General features: G+C 41.3%; 1 protein-coding gene across 1 annotated transcript in view; it reads right to left on the bottom strand.

Annotated features, from left to right (window-relative positions):
- Positions 1-13,484: 13,484 nt before the first annotated feature.
- The window catches only part of LOC141213731 (low-density lipoprotein receptor-related protein 5-like), a 125,366-nt gene continuing 118,242 nt past the window's right edge, over positions 13,485-20,608 (bottom strand). The window contains exons 19-23 of the mRNA XM_073665319.1: positions 20,114-20,224; positions 19,741-19,977; positions 17,061-17,203; positions 15,336-15,433; positions 13,485-13,848 (exon numbers count right to left, since the gene is read on the bottom strand). Coding sequence (XP_073521420.1) covers positions 13,587-13,848; positions 15,336-15,433; positions 17,061-17,203; positions 19,741-19,977; positions 20,114-20,224 — 851 coding nt within the window. The 3' untranslated portion in view covers positions 13,485-13,586. The remainder of the gene's footprint in view (positions 13,849-15,335; positions 15,434-17,060; positions 17,204-19,740; positions 19,978-20,113; positions 20,225-20,608) is intronic.

The raw sequence follows: 20,608 nt of genomic DNA, 5'->3' as shown, positions 1-20,608 counted from the left end.
TTACCCATGACAAAAACTGATGTAGACGTTTTAGTGAGAGTGTGTGTGTGTAATTTATTTTATGAGATGGATACATCATACAGGCCAAAAATTATACTTCTTTGATCTTGGTCTGATCAATAATCCCTAGTAACACGTTTTGAATGTAGGGCAGGGGCTTAGAACAGGGTCTAACACCCGACATAAGGGTTGATATTGTGCTCCGGTCTCTAGAACACTTACAACGTGAAGACTCGGAGACACACTAATATAATTCACATCTCCCAGTGACCTTTTCCTCTCAATAAGGAATTAGGAAGTTGTTAAGTGCAAATCTTTCATCCCTCAGACTTAAATTATTTCCTCTGAATTTTTATCTTGGGAGATTAGAATTGCAAGCTGAGAAGCAATTCGCCTGAAATGTTCTGACATCGGAAAAGATAAATCAATGAGTTCACTTCCCGTGTTAGTGGAAAAAAAAATCTCTTCTAAAACTGTACAACTTGGATATGACTTTGCATAACTATTCTAGACCTTGTCATGTTGTAGAATTAGTAGTGAGCTAGAGCCTGATTGCTGATGGCCACTGTGTTGTAGACCTCCATAGCTTGTAGACTGTGGATATGGGACAATTTCCATCATGTTCTAACTCATTAACAGCCCCCCCCCCCCCACCCCCACCCCCACTCATACACACTTTATTGGTGTAGAACATGGTTACCAACCTTTACCTTGAGATGGAGATTCAGCTTCCACAGTAGACACACCTAGAGGCCCCATTACCAGACAATCAATCAGTCAAAAAATCTCCACATAAATCACACCAAGGCAGTATTTTTACATCCAAGAGGTTCCCACCTTACCCCTATTGCGTATTCACGTATCAATCACTTCCCCACCCCACAACTGCATCCAGCATCCGTCTAACTGGCAGTATCATCCAGTCTGCAGCCCACCATATTTATCCCCTCTGCCCACCTCCAGTACGTGTGCATCCAGATCTGCTCTACTGTGTGGGGCTACTCACAAAAGTCACTATCTGGAGACCTTCTCTTCATAACCATTTGATAGACCTGGTTCTAATGCACCAAGCTGGCAGCCAGCCAGCCGCGAATTAGATGTGGCTCCCGAGACAATAGTTGGGGACCCTTGGCGTAGAAGAAGAATTGTTTAATAGGAAAGTGGGCTGGAGGGTCTGACATAAGGAGGCAACTGGTATGTCTTGGGGCCATTGCAAGTAGACTTTCCTCAGCATTGTGTGGCTACCAAACCTTAGTAATAGACTTCTTTCCACTTTACAGAAATAGACATTAGGCAATGCGACATTACATTTAGTGCAACTGTTAGACAATCAGGATATTGCAGTTGGTGCTGTCCTGCTTGTAGAGAGAATGTCATGTAGGCTACAAAGAGTAATGGTTCTTCAAGCAAAAGGCCTCTTTGCAACTGATGAACTGCCATTTTCTCCAACTATAACCAAGCCGAAGGAAACTAACTTCTACATGTAAGCTCCTTTAAAGGCGACCCTTGCTATTGATTATGCCATCTGCAGAGGTCACTGCTGGTATTGGGGCTACTCAGTCAGCAGTTGCAGTGGTAGCTTTGATAAAAAATTACTTGGGCACATCTCTTTCCGCACCATCACTGGGACGTATATTTATTACCTGATGTAGGAAATAACTCCCAGTCTGGAATATATAGTGTATGTATATACTTTATTATATTGTGATTACATTATACACACACATACATCTGTTGCACTTTTTATATGGCTAGTTATACCTTATTAAATGGAACATTTTTGATGATTCATGAACCACGTGTGTGTGTGTGCCACTCTCCGCAAGGAGAAAGGATACCCCTTGGATATCTGGGGCCCACAGGAGGAATTGATCCTCGGGGCTCACCCTACAGCTATATGCAAATACCTGTTAGCCGATATCCCCGTTATAGTGAAGCGTCTGCTGTAAATCACAGGCGGCTCCTGCACAACTACAGTGCGACACTATAACTGGGATGTACAATTACGGTAGTTTGCAGTAAAGGCGCTCTTTGGTTAAAACAAGTTATCACCGATCCAAGGGCTCCATAGGATAGGTGGTAACTTACTGATAGTTTGGGTCCGAACATTGGAAACCACACCAATCGGAAGAATAGGGAAGTTTTATCTCTGTCAGAACACTTATCTCCATTTTAAAATGCAGTGGCAGGTGGGACGTCTGACCGCAGCCTCATTCATTCTCTTTGGGGTTTCCAGAAAAAAAAACAAGAACAGCCACTGAGGGAATGAACGGATCAGTGGTCAAGTCGCACATTAGCTCCAGTCTAATGGGGATAAAAGCTCCACATTCTACCAATCGGTGCAGGTCCCAGCAGTCAGACCCCCACTAATCAATAATGTATCACTTATCCTGTGGAGAAGTGATTACTTGTTTTCCCCGGAGAACCCCTGTAAGTGCATCTTGTTCCAAGTATTTAATCACTAATGGAAATAAAGAATCTTCTCCTAATTAATATCAGAGAGAACAAATGACCGCCATACACAACACAATCCACTGTACCAATACAAATAGTACCACATACAAGTGAGAAATACTGCCACACCATGACCAGACCACATATTACCACCACATAGTGACCGAATAATACCACATAGAAGGGATAAATAGTGACACCCGTAACCAGACCACATATTACCACCACATAGTGACCAAATAATACCACATACAAGGGAGAAATACCACCACACCATGACCAGACCAGATATTAACAGCATATAGCGTCCAAATAATTCCCCATCATTTCTCTCCCCCATCCCCATCATTGCTCACCCCCACCTCCTCCAACATTGTCATATCTCCCCCCACTACCTCCATCATTGCCATATCTCCCCCCATCTCCTCCATCACCATGCCATGCATATCTCCCCCCACCTCCCCCATTGCCATGCCATATCTTCCCCCACCATGTCATATCTCACCCCCCCACCTCCTCCATCACCATGCCATGCATATCTCCCCCTACCTCCTCCATCACCATGCCATGCATATCTTCCCCCCACCTTCCCCATTGCCATGCCATATATCCCCCCATCTCCTCAATCACTATTGCTCTCCCTCAAAAAAAACAAAAACAAAAAAAACCTTACCTCTCAGCGCACTTCGCTGCAGCACAGTCCTCTGCTTCCTGCCCAGCATCTTTCTCCCTGACACAGGCTCGAGCTGCATGATGAGATCATCAAGCAGCGCGAGCCTGTGTCAGGCAAGAAGCGCCGGGCAGGAAGCAGAGGGCGGATCCCGTCTGTTCCGCTGCCATTTTCCTCCTGTCGGCAGCGGAGCTGGAGGGATCGCTCCCTGCCAGCCGCACAGGATGCGGGCAATCTGGTCATGCCCCCCCCGCAGCCTTGGGCTCCGAGAAGCAGGCCAGATTGCCCTCATCAGCCACACTGCAAGGGCCCTCCTGACCCTCCGAGTTCTTGCAGTGCAGAGCACCGGCAGCCATGTTAACCAGGGGCCCCTGTGCGTCCTGCTCGAGGGTCCGGGCCCACCGGAGAATTCTCGAGTGTTCCGGTGCCCCAGTCCGACCCTGGGTCTGACACCGCTCACCCAGCCAAACCAGGACTCACACTTTGCACTGATGAGGGGCAGTACCCCGAAACACTGTCTGCAAATTGAGTTTCTGGTTCTGGCTTATATCCTAAGTCATGCGATAAGGCAGGTTAAAAGGTCACTAATGACTTTTAGGATTGCTACTTCCTGTAGGTGGCACTAGAGTTCTCGTCCTCTTCCTATCAGAAGAGACAATTTACATATTTCCCAGAGGAGCATTGCGGCTTTAAGTATCCTCACCGTGACATGCTTAACATGTCACTCTCCGCAAGGAGACAGGTTACCCCCTGTTTTTAGGCAGAAACCTTGTCAGTAGAGATGGGCAAACCAGAAAAGAATTGTTCGGCATTTTTTTTTCTCATTTTCTTAGTAGTTTGGGTATCCATTATTTTCAATGGGATTCAGGTTCTGGTGGAAGTTTGGGCACTATTCTGGTACCCGAACCGAACTTTCTCAAACGTTCGAGTCAGGTACCAGAATCCGAACTTCCACCTGTCCGCCTATCCCTACTTGTCAGTCTAGGCAAATGGGGGGGGGGGTGGGAGCTCCAGAGAGACCTGGATGGTTTTTCAAAGTATGTTTTACAGACATTAGGACAAGGCTACTGTACATGGCAAAAATAAATTGTCTGATTTGAGCCAGAACTTCAAACTACATAGTTACAACCAAAAATTAGCTAAACTTCACTAGAAAAAAATATATAGATCGAGTGGCAATTCCTTTTCTGTGACGATTTTCATCCATCAGAATCTGTGTCTTATCTGATGTCAAAGCATATAGAATTTATTTTCCTTACTACACTGGATAGGCATCAGCCCTACTCCACAACTATTTAGAGGGGGCCATTCACTGGATTTTTTTAAGTTTAAGCTGAGTACCCCCTGCAATTCATACAGAATCTCCAATTCTAGAATGGTTTTTCTTTTTCTTCTGTGTCCCTCCGTTCCAAAGTTACACCCCATGTTAATTAAGATGCATCATTTTTCCCTTCAAGAAACTGGGCGTGTATTACAGAACTTCTCTGTGGGTATTTTTTTTCTCCTCTAATGTTAGCCAATCAAAAGACCCACAGAAGTCTGTGGTACACGCCCAGTTGCTGGAAGGGAAAATTTGCACTATTGGGGAGCACATCTTTGGAAAGAAGGGGCACAGAACAAAACGAAAAATTGATTCATAATCCGAGGAGCTGCGACAATTGGGAAGAGGAACTTGGCGAAAACTTAGAGGTCCTTTCACTGCATTTTTTTTTTTTTTAATAGGTAAACTGTTACTTTTACTGATGATTTCGAGATGGATGACGTACTGTTGGAGAATAAATAGTGGTCAAATTATCCAAGTATACGTCCCATAGACCATGCACTACAAATACAAGTTCTATTACAGTGCTACATATGGCAAATCTGGTACTTTCAATCTTCATTTCCTTTTAACAAGTGAAAATCTATATGTAAATTGCATGAATGCTCAGATTATAATTTTATATAACTTTATAATGTTCTAAATTTGTATAACCTAGCAGGAGTGAAATGAAATGTACAATGTTAGCCTTAAAGGGGTCGTTCGGCCTTGAGATACAAATCTGCAGTCACTTTGTGACTGCAGACTTGTGAATCATCAGGATTCTCCGGAGGCAGTAGCGGGCTGGCTCGTGACTGCTTTACATACAGTGCCTACAAGTAGTATTCAACCCCCTGCAGATTTAGCTGGTTGACACATGCGGAATTAACTTGGCATTGTGACATTTGTACTGTAGATCAGCCTGGAAGTGGGAAATGCACTGCAGTAAATATTGTTGTTTTTTTTTTTTTTTTTTTTAAAAACGTTAAAAGTTAATTCAGAGTGTCATTTATTATTCAACCCCTCAAACCACAAGAATTCTGTTTGGTCCCTCTAAAGTATTAAGAAGTAGTTCAGGCACCAAGAATAATGAGCTTCACATGTGTGGATTAAAGATCTCTTTTGCCAGCCTTTTCTGACTATTTAAGACCCTCCCCAAACTTGTGAACAGCACTCAGACATGGTCAACATGGGAAAGACAAAGGAGCATTCCAAGGCCATCAGAGACAAGATCGTGGAGGGTCACAAGGCTGGCAAGGGGTACAAAACCCTTTCCAAGGAGTTGGGCCTACCTGTCTCCACTGTTGGGAGCATCATCCGTAAGTGGAAGGCTTATGGAACTACTGTTAGCCTTCCATGGCCAGGACAGCCTTTGAAAGTGTCCTCCCGTGCCGAGGCCAGGCTTGTCCGAAGAGTCAAGGCTAACCCAAGGACAACAAGGAAGGAGCTCCAGGAAGATCTCATGGCAGTGGGGACATTGGTTTCAGTCAATACCATAAGTAACATACTCCACCGCAATGGTCTCCGTTCCAGACGAGCCCGTAAGGTACCTTTACTTTCAAAGCGTCATGTCAAGGCTCGTCTACAGTTTGCTCATGATCACTTGGAGGACTCTGAGACAGACTGGTTCAAGGTTCTATGGTCTGATGAGACCAAGATCGAGATCTTTGGTGCCAACCACACACGTGACGTTTGGAGACTGGATGGCACTGCATACGACCCCAAGAATACCATCCCTACAGTCAAGCATGGTGGTGGCAGCATCATGCTGTGGGGCTGTTTCTCTGCCAAGGGGCCTGGCCATCTGGTCCGCATCCATGGGAAGATGGATAGCACGGCCTACCTGGAGATTTTGGCCAAGAACCTCCGCTCCTCCATCAAGGATCTTAAGATGGGTCGTAATTTCATCTTCCAACAAGACAACGACCCAAAGCACACAGCCAAGAAAACCAAGGCCTGGTTCAAGAGGGAAAAAGTCAAGGTGTTGGAGTGGCCTAGTCAGTCTCCTGACCTTAACCCAATTGAAAACTTGTGGAAGAAGCTCAAGAATAAAGTCCACATGAGACACCCAAAGAACCTAGATAACTTGGAGAAGATCTGCATGGAGGAGTGGGCCAAGATAACTCCACAGACCTGTGCCGGCCTGATCAGGTCTTATAAAAGACGATTATTAGCTGTAATTGCAAACAAGGGTTATTCCACAAAATATTAAACATAGGGGTTGTATAATAATTGACCCACACTTTTATGTTTAAAATTTAATAAAATTCAACTGAGCAACATAAAACTTTTTGGTTTGTAAGATTTATGCTTCTGTTCATAAAACCTACTCTCGTTTGCAGTTTGAAGGCTCTAACTTATTTGCATCTTATCAAACCAGCTAAATCTGCAGGGGGTTGAATACTACTTGTAGGCACTGTACATGAGGTCACATGCAGACTAGACGTGCTCAATAGAAGTGAATTGAGCAAGGCCAGACAAGTCTAGTCTGAATATGGCCGTATGAAAAAAAAAAATCATGCATGCGGTCACCTGACTGCCCGCTCCCGGAATGAAAGAATCTTGACTGCGTATGGTGAGGATTCACAAGTCTGCAGTCAGAGTGACTGCAGACTTGAGCCCCAAGGCCTGATAACCCTTTTAGAGCAATGCAAAAAGAATCACTTTACTGACAATCAAAATACTGCAGGTCACAATCAAAATAAATTATTTTAATCTCAATATAATCGTGAAATGTAGTATTGTACTATACAAAATCATACATATTATGAAGTGCCATAATAAGTGTTACATTAGCAATTCAACATAGACACTTGGTAAATAGAAAGCTGCACTGAAGCTACATACTCAAGATCTAACATAGTTATATAGTATGGATGAAAAACAAAAATAAGCATGTCCCTCAAGTTCAACCAGGAGAAGGAAGAGGATTTGAATAAAGAGAAGGTTATACATTTTACAACTTGTTTTTCCCATATTAATAAAAATAAAAGGACCAATACATTATTGAAATAGTTTATCACTAAATGACTGATCAAACCAAGCTCAGACGCTCAGTGCACCCTTGTCGAGGCCGAGCAGCTCAAAGAAAAATTAGTAGTTGGAAAGGTGAATGATCTCCATCCTACATTTGACAACTAATTTTACAGAAGACAGACAAGGAAGGCAGATGAATGGAAAATAAGTATGAAGGTGCGTAGAATTCTTGCTAAAAAAAAAAAGCTTGGTTTGAACAGTCAATTTTGTGATGACACCCTTTCTTGAAACCCGGAAGGAAATAATTTTTCTTGTAGCCTACGTTCCCATGATGAGTTTTTTTACTCTGCGTATTTTCGAAAAAAATGTATAACATTTTACTTAAATCTGCATCATCAAAAACTCATCATGGGAACGGAGCCTTAAAGTGGCAATTCGACTGGTCAACATTTGCTGTTGACTGGTTAGGCTACGATCATGTCATCAATGTACCTATACGCTTTATTAGCTAGCAAAAAGTGTAATTTTGCCAAAATATGACCAAAAAGCACATTGGGGGGAAAAAAAAAAAAAAAGTTTGGGCTATGAAAACCAATTGTATAAACTTATATTGCCATAGAGCTAGATATACATGTGGAATAAGTTTGATGGTCTGTGGGGAGCTCCTACCCGAAGATAATAAAGCCATTATGAATATATCATGATACATGAAGACTAGACTTTCAATTGTAGGCAATGTCTTAATTTACGTTCTACAGAGGGTATAAAAATCCACAAAGGTACACTGGTTATAATTAATGGGATTAAATATGAAGCCAAAAAAGAGAAGGGGGAAAAAAAGGGCACAATAATCATATGCTATTATCCAAGCATGTACCCCAAAAAGTAGTGTATCGGCTCAGTTTGGTCTGGCGTTAATTAGTAACGAAACCATCTTATTCTCCATAAAAAATGGAATCTGATATTTACACGCTACGAAAATAATGAAACCAGATTCATTATTCTGTATATACTGGCAGAACGTGTAATGGATGGACTTAGACATTAGATATAGGTTTGTGGAAACTGTCAAACCTTCTCCTAATACTGGCAAAGAGGCAGAAAAAAAATACAAGATGGCTAAAGCGAGAAAATCTACTGTTTTGTCTTTAGGCTGGCGATTATTGATTGATGGGGTTTAGTTTGGTAATTAGTGGCAAAGTACTTAACAAAAAAAAACAAAAAAAACTACTGGACTGAAAATAATTTATCCAAAAATCTACATAACTGTTAATATGAACTGGATAAAAACAAGCGGGAAATATAAAAATAAAAATCATACATGTATAGAAAGCACCTAAATCACTCAAAGTAGCATTAAGGCTGTGTGCCCACGATGCGTTTAAGCGTTTCCGCAGCGGCAGAAACGCTTAAAAACCGTATGGTGGAAGGCCTGCCATGATCCCCAATGATAATCCGCATGTGCTGTGCACATGCTGCCGAAATTTAAGCTGCAGATTATCATTGCGGAAAAAAACGCAGCACTACCAATTATTTTGCGGACGTGCTGCGTTTTTGCCGCCATTGACTTGCATTAGAACGCGCCAATTCCGCTTCACTAGATAAGCACATGCGGAATACATGCGTTCAATGTGCGGATGGTACCCGGGTCCGGAGGACAGGAGACTCTCCTCTGGACCCGGGTACCATAGAAACTGTGAAAAAAACAATAAAATAAAAAATAAAGACTATATTTACCTTCTGATGGCCCCCGCTGCGCTCCTCCTCTCATGCCGGCAAATCGCGATGGCCTGAAGGACCTGCGCTGACGTCATAGTCATGTGACGGGTCACGCGACGCTGACGTCGGCAGGTCCTTCAGTGTACCGCGATGTACCGGCAACCAGGACGGAGGGAAGCAAGACACCGGGGGCCATCAGAGGGTAAGTATATATTTATTTTTTACCATTCTTTCGGTCACAGTATATAAATCCATGCCGGTTGCATGGATTTATATAGTGTGACCAAGTTGTCAAGCATTTTCCAAGTGATGCTACAATCGCTTGGAAAGCGCTTGTCAACCCGCATGCGGAAATGCATGTGAAGAAAGCTTCACATCCGCATGTCCCTGGCAGAAAAACGAATGTACAATCCGCATGTGTTTTTTTCTGCCAGGAAGATGCAGAAACGCTCAGGAAAAAATCCGGACCATTTCTGCATCGTGGGCACATAGCCTTAAAGTGTTCCCATTGCTAGTAAATTTTATTTCATAAATCAATAATGCACATGAAAATAAGAAACTTTGTAATATATCTTATCAGAGAAATCTGCTTTTTTTCTCCTCCTCACAGGTAAAATCCTGTATTGAGTGAAGACAGACATTACCATTACTGAGAAGGGAGGAGCTGGAAAGAGGAGCTCCTCCTCTCTCCTGTCTACGTAGAATCTCATGAGAAAAACCAAAGACAAGCAAAATACCCAAATAACTGGAAGTAAATGGATAAATCGCACAGTGCAAAAAAAAAAATAAGATAAATAATAAAGGGTATTTAGTTAACATAATTTTGATCAAAATAATGTAAAAGCCATCCTACCACGTCACGGTAACCCTTATGGGACAGTCCTAAGGGTTGCCGTGACATGGTGGGATAGCTTTTACATTATTTTGATCAAAATTATGTTAACTAAATACCCTTTATTATTTACCATATTTTTTTTGCACTGTGCGATTTATCCATTTACTTCCAGTTATTTGGGTATTTTGCTTGTCTTTGGTTTTTCTCTGTTTAGTGGCCTTGTGTGAACATGCATTTACATTTTGCATGCACATCAATTTACGTTTCAGTTCAGACTCCCAGGTTTTTTCTGTATAGAATCTCATGAGTAGCAACTGTCACCTCCTATCTTAGTAATGTAACATTCTGTCTTCACTAAATAAAGATTTTACCCATGAATTGAAAGTGAAAGCACAGTCCAGGAGGAGAAAGAAGCAGATTTCTCTGATAAGATATATTACAAAGTTTCTTATTTTTATGTGTACTATTGATTTATGGAATAAAAATTAAACCAATTGTTACACTTTAAATGTGTTGTTTGTAGAAGGGTATTGGTGGCATCAATGTCAGACAGGCAGTAGTCCGACTGACAGGACCTCTGCTGATGGCAGGAACTAATGATGATGACATTAGGCTCAACACTTTCCTAGCACAACTGTCACGCAAATCTAATAATAGTCCGGGATCACAGCAGTTGGATCACAGTCGACCAGACATTGCTGACATCGCCTAGTGAAAGGCCATCAATGTCAGAACAACCTCTAGAATAAAATATCAACAAGAAATAAAAAAAAAAAAAAAAGTTTTAAAACTTGGGATTTAGGTTTATTTTCCTACTTGGGATGAGAACTGTAAGGATTCATCCCTACATTCGAGAGTTGCCACATAAAAAAGATCCTTCTAGGGTGGTGGTTAGTCTAGAAGAGCGCAAAAAGACTTGCAGGACCCTAATCCATCGGACTTGAGCCTTGCGAAGTTAGTAGTCCCGGTGTGACATCATTGTGTCACAACGCATGTATGATATCACTAAGGTCTACTATCCCGAAGAGGGACAGAGGAAGAAGTAGATGGTTCGAACCATCAACGTGGCACCTGGACCACGGCCGTGTGAATCTTTTTTTTTTTGCTTTTCTCTAGTCCACAGTTGGTAGGCGGTGAGTAAACTACAAAAAAAAACATGGATTCCTCTTGACATAATGCATTGGTTTGTGGAATTTGATGTAAATTTGCAGGATGTTGTGCGGTTTTTAAAAACTGAAACATGCGCTAGGGGGCTGGCTTTATTTTATTCTTTTTACTCATCTTTATATAAAAATAAACGCAATTGTGTATTCCTTTTTTTTATTTTTTAAAAGCACCAAAAGAAATAAACCCTTACAGTTTGGGGCTATAGGAATAAAGTTACAAAGCTTATAATTTACTTTTAATTACCAAGATTGGCATCTTCATACAGTTTAAAGGGGTGTTCCCATCTCGAAGATCCTATTTCAATATGTAGTAGGTGTAATAATAATAACAGCAAATACCTCCAATTAAATATGTAGTATAGTTCTTCTGATTAGCTATGTTGCTTACCCTATGTGCAGTAGCTTAAGTATCAATAGTTACAACCATTCATATAGTGAAAGTTTGTTAGTGGCCGTAACCATGGATACCCAAGCTACTGCAATGCTCTGCACATGGGGGTAAGCACCATAGCTAATCAGAAGAACTATACATTTGTAATTGGAGGTATTTGCTAACATCAACTACATATGGGGATAGGATCTTGAAGATGGGAATACCCCTTTAACATGAAACGGAAGGTAACTGCTCATCATGCTGAATGCGAGAAATGGCAGCAGAAAGCTCGTCCATTAGGGTCATCTCTCAACACACAGGTCTGATATAGGGTCCGGAAACATTACTTATTAAAATAGTTATGCCTTTGAGAATCCTAAAAGTCGCTTCAAGCAGAATAGGTTTGAGGTTTCAGTTTTCTACTTTCATACAGGTTAATCTAGATTAAGGTCTATACTTAAATCTTCAGTTATGTATTTAAGGTTCCGCTTGGGTCAGACCTTTAGCCAAAAACATGATACTTTGTATACCTTTCACTTTTGTCAAGTGATCGCTGGCCGAGGTTAATCGGGACGAGTTTTCCCAAATATGCTCCTTCACTGATTATTTGACGTAAATGCACTAATTACTTTCATGGGAATAAATTCTGACTGGTGATGGTTGGATAACTTGGTTGCGAAGCATATTTTTATCCCTCCAAAAGATTTTAACGAAAAGTATTTCCAGGGACCAAGCACTCCTGGCCAGATCCCCAACGGATGTGGTAGGAAATTGGTTTGTTGAAAAAGTAATTTTTACAATCGGGTTTCATTAAAAATGTTGCTCAGTTTGCCTTTTATTGCTTCTGTGATGCACTGTCAATTGCTGGCTGCTAAATGAGTTAACTGAGAATCAGTCAGTGAGCTCATTCTGACAGTTATAATCTCTCGTATTGAACTGTCTTTTTCGCAGCTCCTCAGCTGATTTGTGAACACACCAAAAGTAAATGTGCCAGGAAACAGTCTGTAAAAGACAAAGGGTGCAAAATTTTTGCAATTTTCAAAAATGATTTTAAGCCACAAATACATGCATTTAGGTAAAAAAAATAAGTCTGCAGAGGTGGACAATCCCTTTAAATCTGTCATCAGTTTTTTTTCTATGTAATCATAGAGCAGCATGATGAAGAGACAGAGAGCCTGATTCCAGTGACATATCACTTACTGGGCCGCTTGGTGCAATTTTCATAGAAACCCTCTTATCTGCTGCAGACCTGTGTATAACCCCGCCCATACCACTGATTGGTGCTTTTCTGTATACACTATACATTGTCAGCAAGCAGCCAATTAGAGATGGGGGGGTGGAGTTACACAGATTAGCCTGACTGGTCTGCATGTGACACCTAGTCCTGCAGTGATAATCTCCTGCTGATAAAACACTGACCGTATTACAACTACAGCACACAGCCTAATAAGTGGCACATCCCTGGAATCAGAGTCTCTGCCACTATATTTCGCTGCTCTCAAATTAAATAGCAAAAACCCACTGACAGATTCCCTTTTACGGTCAGTATGCTGACGATTGTATCTTAGAGTCCAATAGTTTTTGTTTTTTTTAATCCATACCCCCAATAGGCGAAAAAAAAGGATCAGTCAAGGCTAGGCGGTTAGACCCATGAATCACACCACAGGCACAGAGGATGAACATAAGAGAGCAGCCTGCAGACTACCTTTCATGCACAATGCAGCTACTGATACTAATAATAAGGTGGTAATATCTAAAGTTTTACCCCGTTTTAGCACCAGTTCGGAAAAGGCATGTCTTCTACAAATTACTTTGTAGATCGTATAAGAAACATGGCACATGGCAGTTAAATAGAAAAAAATATATATATATAAATATTTATCCGCTGTACATTTTTCACAGTCCCTCCCCTCCCCATTTATATTCACATTTGATAATTTTTTTTTTTATATTTTTTCCTTTTTTTTTTCTTAGAAAAACATCAATCCAAATTATCTTTTAAAATCATAAAATATATATATTTATATATTTGTTCTTTTCGTTCATATTTAAATTATTTACAATATTGGAGGGGCGGGATCCTTCAGTTTGGGTCATGAAGAGTCTGTGCACGGTGAGGGAGGAGGTGGGTAGAGGTGGAAGTAGCTTCTTTCTGTTGTGGGGGACGGGGGGCAGCTCTCTTCGGCGGACATGTACTGACTCCTCGGAGTTGGCGGAGGAGGGTACGGGTCGGAATCGGAATTTAAATCTATGTAATATTTGTTGGCTTTCCATCGGCTTGTGGTGTAGTCGCTGTCGCAAACGTCAGTGCTGCACGGTGTTGTCGGAGGAGCTATTCCTCGGATGAGATAAGGTCTGCAAAAAAAATATATATATTTCGTTAAAGTAGGTAACTTTGTTTGTTTTTTTGGCAATAGTAGAAAAAACAAAGTTGGAGGGAAAAGGCTGGACAGAATAGTTAGCTGCTCAGCCAACAACTTCCTCTCCCGACTTCCCCATACACAAGTGCACGGCCTACCGCAGGGAGGAGAAAGCCGCGGTCAGGCTCCACTGGCATCGGCTTTTTCCCCCTGAAAACAAAAGGACCAGGCATTGAAATTCCAACAATGCCCGATCCTTCTCTTCCCAAACATCATCCGTCGGGAGATTTGAGAGGCCCCCAAAACAGATTAGTCACTCCTGTAGAAATAGGCAAGATAGATAAAAGTTTGCTAATGTGTATGGGGGACTTTTAGGCTCTGCTTTTCTAGAACTCAGTCATGAAAAAAGTTCTTCAATCCTGCAAAGCTAATTCAAATTATAATCAAATTATCGCTCGAGTCACATTTTTCTATGCCCGTGCTACTATTTTAATGAAGTAAAAGAATTTTTGCTTTTAATTCACTTTGTTGGACTGAAAAACCTTTTTTCATCACTTCATCACAGCGGCTTTATCCGTGCACAGTGGAATGGATTACCAAGAAAGCAGATTGAATAATATACATATTTTGATGGGGTGAGCTGCATCCACAAACTGTTTAATATTACTGATCAGTGATGAAATAGCGTTATTATTCTGAAGGGATAGGAAAGTGCCCCTAGGGTGTGATATCTGCAGTTGTTTTAAAGGGCTGTCTAATAGAAGAAAAATGTCTTCTGGTCGAGGAACTATTAAATAAGCAAACCTAATAATGTACTTTTATTGTTCAAATTGACACCGTTCTCTCCAATTTTTCGCACCTCACTCCAGGTTACCTTCCTCAAATTCCGAGTTAGATAAGCCAGTCCCCTTCTCGGTCTCTGAAACACCCATTATAGGAAAGGGGGCTGCCTTCTCTAATGTGTGTTGGCCAACCTCCCTCATCACTTCAACGACACAGGCTTTTTCACAATGAACGTGGAATTGGAAGAAGTGAGACTAGATGACCGGTGCAGAAGTAGGACAACCTGTGCAGGTTTGATCAAGTAGTAATATATATTTTAATGCCAGAAAAATGTAACAAATGGGACCGTTCCTCGTCTAGCTCGGCCCACTATGTCAAGGGGACCGTTCCTCGTCTAGCTCGGCCCACTCTGTCAAGGGGACCGTTCCTCGTCTAGCTCGGCCCACTCTGTCAAGGGGACCGTTCCTAGTCTAGCTCGGCCCACTCTGTCAAGGGGACCGTTCCTCGTCTAGCTCGGCCCACTCTGTCAAGGGGACCGTTCCTCGTCTAGCTCGGCCCACTCTGTCAAGGGGACCGTTCCTCGTCTAGCTCGGCCCACTCTGTCAAGGGGACCGTTCCTCGTCTAGCTCGGTCAATCATGCCGCTTCGCTCATTAACACTAGCGTAGCTAGCTTTTATCTAAAATAAACTGTGGGTTACCTGTAAGATCTGGTAGTGGATGGACTATTAGAAGAGTAGAACACTTCAGTATTGTATAAGGAGCGATCTGTAGCTGGTGATGGTGGCGGGTTTAAAATCTGCAATAAAAAGCAAGTAGTCAATAGTTAAATGAGAATATTGGCCAAAACTAATCCAATTCCGTTCATTTGCCTGTCCATCTTGATATAAGAAATGACCTTGCATTGGTCTCCGATCCTCATAGGTGAACCTTTTTAGGCACAGATTTCTCGCCCTACTATATTATAAATGTATGAGCATTTCGCTCGATCACTAAAATTTTGAATTTCTCCTACAACAAGTGAAGGAACGTTTCCAGGTAAAGATTTGAGATGTCCTTTTATCGAGCTCCTTGTGCAATGAACTAGATACACCACAGTATTTGTGGTAGCCATCACACAGTCTTGGAATTCTCCAGCTGTCCCATCGGCTGCTCCTGTGTTTAGATGATGTTGATATCATCGCCGGGCAGCAGAACGGTTTCTTTAGCCAATATCATAAAGACCACCTAGTGTTATATCACTCAAGCAGCTGACATAGAAATACTGCTCAGTGACCGGTCGTATACGTGTAAAGACACTGACAAAATACTAAAATAATTCAACCTTTATTAATATACACAATTAGGCAACAACGTATAGAACACATGTTAAAAACCTCACCAACGAACCATTGGTCGCAGGAATATTCCCTGTGGTTGCCCATCCAACACTACTACTCAAATTAAGCATGCCCTGAAATAAGGTGTACTGAATTTAAAAAAAAATCAGTTTTAATAATCAAACATATAAAGTGTGTAGAGAATGTATAAATCAGTGACAATATAAAGCTCCTTCACACGTACATATACTGTACCCAAACCGTTTACACAGACAAAGTTTACTCTGACGTAGCCAGTATAAAATCCAAGTCAGTAAGGAACAATTTCCCCCAATAGAGCAGCTACATAGCACAAATGCAGATGGGATTGGTTCTCACGCGTTTCGCCAGCAGGTGCTGCTTCTTCAGGTGGTAATGGATGTATGAGTGCTAAATGCAGAGTACAACAAGCCAAAACAAGGAGGCTTACCATCTTGAAACAAGTCACAAGTGCAGTAGTCCATAATGGATATACAGCTGTATGTTAAAGAAAGTTATATTTGTTTAACCCCCATAGCGCAAAAGGACAAACTGGAGTTCACGTGTGTGGGGCCGAACCACAGTGTCTAGAACTAAGCACTGATCCCTGCTGTCAACTACTTAGATGCTGCAGTCAATTTCTGACAATGGCACTTAAATTGAGCAATCACCAACTCACATGCACAGCAGCTCCCATCTAACAAAATATAAAGTCACCGCGCCTCCCTAAAAAAAAAATACAATAAAAAATGACTGTATGCACCCCAAATTGGTATCCATAAAAACAACGATGAATAAGGAACATTCGATTTTCCGCGAATGCCGGCCAAATTCGAGCAAGGGCCTATGCCTAGGTGAGGTTTTTAACATATGAGGGTGTTGTCCATCTGTATATTAGTAAAGCATGAATAACCTCCCTGGACAAGCTCAATCATCAGGTCTGCCTTCATTTTCATCATGTGGCGCATTAGAGATGCACGAGTATAAAACAACAGGGGACACCACAAATTATCAATAACTGGTAATTTCAAACTATTGGCTTTCAGAAGTCAGTGATTATTGTGCTTTCTGGTTTTTGAGCCTGCTCACCTGCGGGTAGAGAGTGGCCTTGGTACTCGAAGAGCTACTGGAAGAAGCACCAGTCACGTGATTCCGGTCATAAAGGGGGGCTCCACTACTGCCGCCCCCTATTATACTCATGGAGCTGATCATTTGCTTCCCACAAGGTATACCTGAGCAGAAACAAAAACATTAAAAAAGTGAGAGGTTCAATCAGCTCACCTGTCCGGGTGCACGGCAAAATACTCCAGTAATAGTAACAGTCCAAACTATAGCCAGAACTCACATCTTCTTAAAAGAATTGCTTTATTAATCTAGTAGTATAAAAGGCATAAAAAATGGGTGAACACAACAGCATAAAAATGCTGCCTGCGCTCCCAGGCAACATGTTTCATACCTACATGGTCCTTTGTCAAGACAAAGGACCATGCAGGTCTGAAACATGTTGCCTGGGAGCGCAGCAGATATTTATTTTCTGCCTTTTTAAATGTGTTTTTTATACTACTGGATCAGCAAAGCAATTCTTTAAAGAAGATGTGAGCGCCGGCTATCATTTGGACTGTTACATGTACATTAAAAAAGACCACATTTTGCAATATTCGGCACATGCACATTTAGGCAACATGGAGATGCATTGATGTTACTGGTGTGGGTTTACATCGAGCCTCATCAATCTGCATGCACCCTGGTAGCATCTCATCTAGGACAACATTTCTACGCATTTCCAGCCCTGGGCTTAGGAGTCCAGTGGGCGTTTCAACTTTATGAATAACAGTCTTCCTCATATATAAGCCTATGCAGAGAGTTGTCAACAACAAATTGGGCAACCCACTGGTCTTATAAGAGAGGGAAAAAAGGTTTTAAATCATTAAAGGGCTTTTACAAGTTCTTGTAAGCACTGCGCATGCTTGGCCAAACAGATGAACCGCAGAGGTGGTCGGAAGGCTAGGCAACAAGCAGTAAGTAATAGAAAAAAAAATAAGTTAGCAAGTTGCTTGGTTTTTACAGGCAGTTTACAACTCTATTCATCTTCTAGGATGAGACAAATAACCCTTTAAATAATTTAGATATTGAGGCTGTGTACCACAATAGAAAATCTTAAAGGGATTCTGTCACTAAGTCTTTGCTACTCCATTCAAGAGCAGCAAAATGTTGAGCAGAAACCCAGATACTAGCGATAAATCACTTGCTGATCAGCTTGCTGTAGTTTGATAAAATCCCTGTTTTCTCTGCTGCAGATCCTCCAGTTCTCTGAATGCTGAGCTCTGTATAACCCCGCCCACACCACTGATTGGCAGCTTTGTTTACACTGTGCATAAGCAGAAAGCTGCCAATCAGTGTTGGGGGCGGGGTTATACAGAGCTCATGATTATCGAGGGCTACATGGCAGGTTTACTCGTCTCCTGCTGATTAAATAGTGAGTGGCACATCAATGGAATCAAGGTCTCTCATTCTACTTCTTTCAGATTGGGTGGCAAAAAGCAGCGGACAGATTCCCTGTAAGGATTATAAGGCTTTATTGATGAAAACAGGCCTGACAGAAAAAAAAAAAAAAGTTATTAGCCATAAAAAGATATTTTAGCTTCAGGAAAAGGGAGAAACCACCATTTAAATGGGAACCTGTCATCAAAAAAATGTTGAGGTTTTTGTGTAATGTATTTTTAAAATATTTTTTGTAATTTATTTATTTTATTTTTTTTAAATCGAAAATAAATCTTGCAGTTTTCACACTGACCACTGGGGGTCTTCAGACTCTTACTTCCTTTCAGAAACAATTTTCAGGAGACTCCTTATCGTCAGAGGCAGGACTACAATGACAGTTAACACCTCTGCACAGCTGATTGGATCCATCAATCACAATAGGAGAGGTCACAGCTGACCCTACTCCCACTCTTCACACTGACCTTTGCACATGCTCATTAAATACTTCAATACAAAAAAGAGAAGGTTAGATTCTGATCATTGTGTCTAATATACATGTATTGTTACCTGAAACGGGAAGTTAAGAGTCTAAAAAAAAAGCCCCGATGGCCGGTGTGAGAATTGCAATTTATTTTTATATATCTATATTAAAAAAAAAATGTAGTATTTAAAAAATAAATTTAACGCAAAAAAAGGGATTTAATCAATATAATTTTTTATGACAGCTTCCCTTTAATAATGAACTTAATACTTTAGCTTCTGAAAACAGACATTAAAAATATTAATTTAAACACAAATTAAAACATTTTCATTTTTTTTTAGAATGAAACAAAAAGGTGAAATTTGAAGCAAAAAGAGTGGAAAACTAATATGAAATTTTCACTCAGACAGATCACTTGAAACCAAGGCCCGGGGAACGCTTAAAGCTTAGCATAATCCATAAGACTCAGTGCTTTAAATGTTATCGGATCGAATTTCAGCTGATCCTATAGTTCTGCTTTCCAGCTGTCATGGCAGATTCTTCAAGAAATACACAAGCAGAAACCCTTCATTAGAGGAGCCCCTTATCACGGTCAGTTTACCGAGCAAGAGCTTATTAACGGAGCCCTCATGTTGGGCGCTTCCAGTGGAAAGTGGCAAGAAAGGTTGACTCAAAAAATGGTGGAAATTTCTTAGGCTAGAATAAATCAGTATCTATATGGAGTGAATATTTAGAGAAATGTTTTTCCAATTTTGAAGGAAAACTGGATCAAGGCGTTTCATGCAGATTTGAAAGATCCAGACTTACCTGTGTAGTTGCCCGGCTGAGAACTTCGAGTGGTTATGAAGTTGAGAGGAACGTGAGGCGTTCCACTGATGTATTCATGCGGGAAAGGGCCATTAGGCCCCGTGTATCTTTGGCACACAACCCTCTGGCACACAAAATATACCCCGCCAAAGATGAAGACGGACAGAATAATGCCAATCACTGGTAAAATGGCACTGCTGTGTGAAGGAGTCTCCTCGGAGGAGGACCTATTCAGTTCTAAAATTCAAACAAGAAGTTGGTGAAAATGTGGAAATAGTTTATTGTTCGAAGCAAATCAAACTTTGGGAATGTATCAAGATATAAGGTCAGTCACAGTACCCCATATAGAAGAGGAAATCTGCTATGTGCTCACCACACATGATATCATCCGTGTTGTCCCCGCAGTCCAGGAAGGAGTCGCACTGCTGCTTTGTAGCGACGCATTGGCCATTGTCACAGCGGAACTGATTAGACGTACAGATCACTGCAATGTACGAAGAGAAGAAATCCATTCATTACGAGAGGGGGATTAAAGAATTTTAATGTCAACTTCTAAATGCTGGACTGGAAAGTCTTGTTCTTCACCAAACCCTTGTTTATTAAGGGAAGATCAGACAAGCTGTCTCCTTGATGGATAAGTCAGACGGCTTAGACTAGCATTAGGGTGAAGATGTCCATGCACAGAAATTATTTAAACACTGCTTGGAAATTTATAAAACTTCTTCATGAGTATAGAAGTTTTTTTTTTTTTTTGACCTGCAGACTTGTGACTAGTAGTTCACAATAAATAAGTTCTGGGGTGTTGTGAAGTTCTATATAGGGAGGAGAGCAGTAACAATGCCATTAGGACATTGGCATGAAACCCACC

The sequence above is a fragment of the Phyllobates terribilis genome, unplaced genomic scaffold (genome assembly GCF_046119375.1).
Source record: "Phyllobates terribilis strain yellow unplaced genomic scaffold, ASM4611937v1 Scaffold_211__1_contigs__length_3443825, whole genome shotgun sequence".
NCBI classification, from domain to species: Eukaryota; Metazoa; Chordata; class Amphibia; order Anura; family Dendrobatidae; genus Phyllobates; species Phyllobates terribilis.
The sequence above is the reverse complement of the archived record's forward strand: the minus strand, read 5'-3'. Positions and strand labels throughout refer to the sequence as shown.